The sequence below is a fragment of the Polistes dominula genome, unplaced genomic scaffold, assembly GCF_049000335.1.
Source record: "Polistes dominula isolate Pdom_NZ unplaced genomic scaffold, Pdom_raw_medaka contig_32, whole genome shotgun sequence".
In the NCBI taxonomy this organism is placed as follows: domain Eukaryota; kingdom Metazoa; phylum Arthropoda; class Insecta; order Hymenoptera; family Vespidae; genus Polistes; species Polistes dominula.
In genome coordinates this window covers 1,794,616-1,800,928 of record NW_028300880.1, presented here as the reverse complement: position 1 = coordinate 1,800,928, position 6,313 = coordinate 1,794,616, and the positions used below count along the sequence as shown (strand labels likewise).

Sequence of the window (6,313 nt, the reverse complement as noted above, 5' to 3'; positions counted from 1 at the left end):
ATATACGAATAGTAGAATACCTTTCTTTGGGTAAAACTTACCTTTTGTTATTGTCTTCTTCTTCTTCTTCTTCTTCTTCTAGTTCTTGCCCTCTTCCATTTTTTTGTTGTTTCTTTAAGGTGAGGGAAAGGAAAGGAGGGGGGGGGAGAGGATAAGGATAAAGGGATGGTTCCTCTTTGTCTTTTACCGCAAAAGCTCACCCCTTTTGTATCTTTTCTTTTTTTTTTTTTTTTATCATTTCTTTTAGAAAACCTGCTGCTAGGTGTATCATACTATGTCGTCTTTTTCTTCTTCTTTTTCTTCTTCTTCTTCTTTTTTTTTTCTCTACAGAATAAAAGAAACTTTACGAGGATCTTTTTTTTTTGTTTGTTTATTTGTTTACTTACTTGTTTGTTTGTTTGTTTGCTTTTATAATGAACGGACGATATTAAAATGACAATCGATAAGTCGTTAGATTGTTGAAATAAATATAAGTCAAAGGATACGAATGAACTTATGCATAAATATGAAGAGAACGATTCTAATTGGTTGTTCGTCAAAGTTTTTATTAATGGGTCAAATATATATTTCTAATGTTTGATGTTTTTTTTTTTTTTTTAATTAAAATCTTTATCTATTGATTGACGTTTGATTTTGTTGAAATTTGTTTAAAAAATTTAATAGGAGTGTTTTTTTTATAACATTGTAATGTTCAGTAAACTTGTTGACATACTCAATATGTGTTTTGGCATGATCGATTGGTTCGATTGGTTTTTAAGCTAAGCACAAATCTTGCAATATAAATATTTTATAATTGTATAACTAATATTTATAAACAATAATATATATATATATATATATATTGATCGACAATATTTGAAATGTGATTCTCTTTTTTCTTTTTTACATTTTTCTAAAAATCAAAATACAAATTCTATACGATTGATATTAAAAATTATTTAGAATGTTTATTCATATAAAAAAACTGCAAAATTGACTCCAACTTTTTACAATATGACTAACTTATTTTGCAATGACATTAAAACAATATTATACAAAATAAATTAAATATAATTAATAATTAAAATATTTTAGGTTAAAGTGAAGTGTCTTAATTTATTATAAACATTAAAAATAATTATTGTTTTGCATGGTTGTCATTATTTTTTTATATTTATTGTATTATAAGTAATTAATGTTTTAAAATAAATGTATAGTTTTTATAGTATATTATATATTTAATTTTATTTATATATTATATTTATTTACTATATTTTTTTTATTCAATCCTATGTATATATATTATTTATTTTGATAAGTATTTATATAATATTTAATTAAATAATATTATTTATTTTGTTTTATATATATATATATATATTTATTTTGTTAAATTAATATGTATATATTATATAATATTATATAATATTAATTTAGAAATAATAAATAATTATTAATATTATATATTATAATTTTAATATTATAATTTTTTATTAGTATTTTTAATAATATCTTTATTTTTATATAATATATATTTTTAAATATATATTTTTTATAAATATATATAATATATATTTTTACAAAATGAAAATATAATTAAATATTATTTAATAATATTAATAATAATATTATTATTAAATTATAATATTATTAATTATAGATTATAACTAATATTAAATATAATATTATTTTATATTATATATATATATATATTTTTTTTTATATTACATATATAATTATAAATAATGTTGTACATATTATAATATTATAATTAAATATAATAATTTAAACATATAATAAAAAAATAAATATATATTAAAATTATATATATATTATATAATTATAAAATATATAAATGTATATGAATTAAAATTAAAAAAATAAAGATAAAAGTATAATAAATCATTGTTCGTCCATTGACCGTGGTAAGAAATAGAAAGAAAGATAAAAAAAAGAAAGTTACGAACAGGAGGGTAAACCTTTATAGAAGTAAAAAAGGAAAGGAAAGAAAAGGGCTACCTTTTCAACGACCCTCTCGTCGTAGGTACTTCTTGGGCTCTTATCCTGATGTGGAAAAGAGTAGGAAAAAATTTCAAAAGAACTTGTTAGAAAGATTTCGTTTATTCGACAACAACAAACTCGCAAATATCTTTTGTTACCAGTCGTAGAAGATAATCTAGAAAAATAAAAATAAAAAGGAAATATTTTTACAGAAATTTTTATTCCTTTTTAAGATTAACTGTGACGCTGGATATATTATATAGGGTAAATCAAATGTTACCAAAATTCGTTCAATTTATTTTTATTTCGTAACATTCATTTTATTTCTTTTCCAACAATTTACCAAATTATACGTTTTATTAATAAAAATACAAAATTGGTGAGACAGGTTCTTATATCTGAAACAAATTAATTTTTCATTGCATTTTCTATTTTAATATTTAAATATTTACTTTTGTTGTTATTGTATTTTCTTTTTCTTTTTTCTTTTTTTTTTTAAGTTCATTTTCCTCCACTGTTTTAACATTATTACAAATCTCATTTATAAAATCATAAAGAATTTTGAATGAAAAGATAATTATTTGGTTATTTTTAGGTTATGTTTAAATATTTTATTATTCTCTTCATATTTTTATACATATATATATATATAAGTTTAATTTATAAAAATGCAAAGGGAGGGGGTGATAAGAAATCTGTAAAAATTGAATGAAACATTATATGAGTTGTATGAATTATTTAGTAACTTTTGTGCCAACTTTTTGTACAAAATGAAGGACTTAAAAACTTTTGGCAGCTTCATAGCAAAAATCTTAGCACGTGTATGTATAAAATATGTAAAATTATTTGTTCGCATTTAAACAACGACGAAAGTGTTGTAACAATGTAATCTATTTTTTTTTTGTTCATTTTTAATTACGAATAAAATACTTTCTGCGATTAGTTTTGTTAAAAAAAAAAAAAAAATGAAGGGAAAAAAAGGCACAAACTCAAACATTTTTAATACCTAAAACACATATTTGTCTGTTAATGTGTGTGTGATTTATTATCTTCGGATTTCGTCGTTTTCGAAAGAAGAAAAAAAAACATCTACGTTATTGCAAAATTGTTTAACACCTTTTGTAAAAAAAAAAAATAAAGAATAATACAAAGTGTTTTTTTTCAATTAGTATTATAAGATGGCGCGTTATGAAATCAAGTAAGTAAAAATTATTTCCATAGAAAATACAAAGCGTTGTTGTAGCATTAACGAAACATTTCTAGTGTCCGCCATGATGTTCAATATGGCGTATCATTTGCATATTCATTTGTCATGTTATATCTTATTTTCTTTTTTTTTTTTCTTCTTGGGTAGTTCTCAAGAAAAAAAAAAAAAGAACAAAATTTAATTAAACTGTGAAACTGCTCGTCTATTTCATTCTATGTCTTTTTTTTCACACATATGCACCTTTTTTTTATTAATTTTTTTTTGCACGTTCTTCGTAAAAAAAAAAAAAAATAAAAAAAAAAATATCTAAAGTAAAATTTTATTTTAGAATCGATTTGTTATACCTCACGCATTGTGTTTTTTATTGTAATAATTTTTTCAATTGAAAAAAAAAATATATAAGAATTGTTTTTTACAAAAAAAAAAAAAATGGTTATAGGCAAGATAAAAAAAAAAAATTATAAACGACGATACGTTTAAGGCACTCGTATATTATCATCAAAATTTTTCTATTTGTTTATACTTAATATTCTTTTGTTTTTGTTTGTTTGTTTGTTTGTTTGTCTGTTTGTTTGTTCTTTGAAAAGAATTGCAGAGAATTTTTGAATTTTTCATTGATACCATTTTTGTATTTAAAAACTTTTATTTTTGGGTGTCTTTTGATCGCGAAAATTATAATTAAATTTAAATGTGATTTATCTTTAATAGAAAATTATCTTTAGAACGAAAAACCCATGTATGATTTGGGCATATTGTAAAAGGTTCATCGTAGTATTAGTAAAATAAAAATCAAACGATTCGCAAAACAAACTTTTACTTTTGCTGAATTTAATTCAAAACAAAATTTAGTACTCAAAAAATTCGTACTTTTTGTTTAACAAAGTCTGAATCAGAATCAAACTCAAAATCTTGGATATCGGATCGTAAAACATGATCAAGTTTTAGAAATCCTAAATTAACAGATGTCAAATCTGTTTGAAAAAATTAAAATTGAAATAATAAACACATCTTAATAAGAATAAAATAGAAGAGTATTAAATATGTCCTTTTCAATCGATTTTTATAAAATAAGAAGAACAAATTTTTTATTGTAAAATTGGGGGGAAAAACAAGATTAATTACGTTTGATAAAACCTAATTAAATCAATTAAAATCAAACGAAACAACATTTGATAAAATGAAATCACCCAAAAATAAATTGTTTCAAGAAAATTATGAGCATTGATAAAAAAAAAAAAAATAAAAAAAATTGAAAGAAGAAAATGATATTCCAATTAGACTGAATGAGTTTGATGATTCTTTTCAAAGTAATCATACGAAAATCAATGAAACTTTTAGCAAATTATATTTGTGCAACATTGTTTGGAAAATTCTCCTAATTTGGATAAACTCTATTCTTCTCTTTCAGAAATATTGTAATTCTCACAGTTTTGAAAAAATCCATCCTCCTCTTTCAAAAATATTTTAATTAATCTCATTTTCTCTTTTTCTTTCTTTTAAATGTTTTCTTTCCTTAACATTTTTTGTTGTTGTATAAATATTCCTAATCGTAATTCCTGATGACTGTCAATTTTGTCAATTTACAATCGAATAATCCTCCAATAATGTTTCACCAAAATGAGTGACCACATAGTCGTGATAATAAATCAGAATGCAAAGGGGTTGTCCAATGATGAGACTGGACCATACGACGATGTTACCCCATCTGGGACCTAAATTTTTCTCAACCACTTTGCTCAACCATGACAACGGTATCTGAAATATTATAATTCATTATTACACCAACATGATCAATTAAAAACAATATTATATATTTTTATATTTAATTATTAATCTTTCTTCTTGATATATATATATATATATAAATTACGTGTCACGTTGTTTGTCCGCAATGGACTCCTAAACTACTGAACCGATTCTAATAAAATTTTGCACACTGTGTGCAGTTTCATCCAACTTGAAAGATAGGATAGTTTATATCTCAATTTATAATCGCATTATTATTTTATCGCGAATTATTTGTTTATTAACAAAGAGTCATAATTATCTCTGTTAGTTCGATAAGATTCTAAAAGATGGCGGTATAAGGTAATTCGTTGACTTAAAGACGTGTGTATCGGATTGTTTGTGAGCCACAGCAATGCGTGACTGGGCACATCTATTATTTATATAATTAATTATTTATAATAATACTATATTTTTTTATTATAATTATAAATATGAAATATTATAATTCATTATTAAACCACCATGATAAATTAAAAAATATTATGTATTTTTATTTTTAATTAGTAATTATTATATTAATTATAATCATTATCTATTTATGATTTATAAAAATACTACATTTTTATTTTTGCTTTTTATTTTTATTAGAAAGATTGAAATAACAAGAATGGAGTGGAAGAAAACTTTCAGACCAAATTGAGTGCATCAACAAAGTATTCATAAGAAACGAAAAAGGAAAGCAGACAGGGGTGAAGGGGGTGATGTGAGTTGGAGGTTCATGAAAGAGGACTATTGTTAAAAACCACAAAGTTGGTAAAACTTTTTACAAAAGAAATAAACAATATCGTCTATCATAATTGGTAAATTGATTGAAAATTTGAATAAATAAATGTGTAATAATTTAAGTGAATTAATTACTCCGAATATTCTGATTGTTTTCAGTTAAAAATAAGACATGTATATTAAAATTAATTAAATAGTATACTTACTTGACCCATCATTCCTAAAAATGCCCAGATTTTAAATGTTTTTAAAGGTACACTGACGAGATACTCGTGGAAGAATGCACTGATGAAAAAGACAGTTATTGATGCTGTATATTTACTGTAACCCATCTCAACGATTGGTATGTACAAATGTCTGAAAAAAAGAAAATAAAAATACATTGAGGTTAGTAGAATGCTTTTTTGGTATTAATTTTGAAATAGTATTGAAATGTTTAAAAATTTCATATGTTAGTGTGTTCAGGTTCAATATTTTTAACACTTTGAATGACACCATTTTATAATACTATATATTAATATATTTTTTGATTCTTTTAATAAATAATTATATATAATATAATATATATATATATATATATATATATATATAATAAATTAATAATAATTATTATAA

The 6,313-nt window shown here is 22.1% G+C and overlaps 1 protein-coding gene across 3 annotated transcripts in view; it reads right to left on the bottom strand.

Annotated features, from left to right (window-relative positions):
* Window positions 1-2,940: 2,940 nt before the first annotated feature.
* The window catches only part of mdy (diacylglycerol O-acyltransferase), a 171,621-nt gene continuing 168,248 nt past the window's right edge, over window positions 2,941-6,313 (bottom strand). For all 3 annotated transcript variants that reach the window (XM_015321627.2, XM_015321625.2, XM_015321626.2), the window contains 2 exons: window positions 5,905-6,055; window positions 2,941-4,942 (listed from right to left, as the gene is read on the bottom strand). In XM_015321627.2, coding sequence (XP_015177113.1) covers window positions 4,763-4,942; window positions 5,905-6,055 — 331 coding nt within the window. In that variant the 3' untranslated portion in view covers window positions 2,941-4,762. The remainder of the gene's footprint in view (window positions 4,943-5,904; window positions 6,056-6,313) is intronic.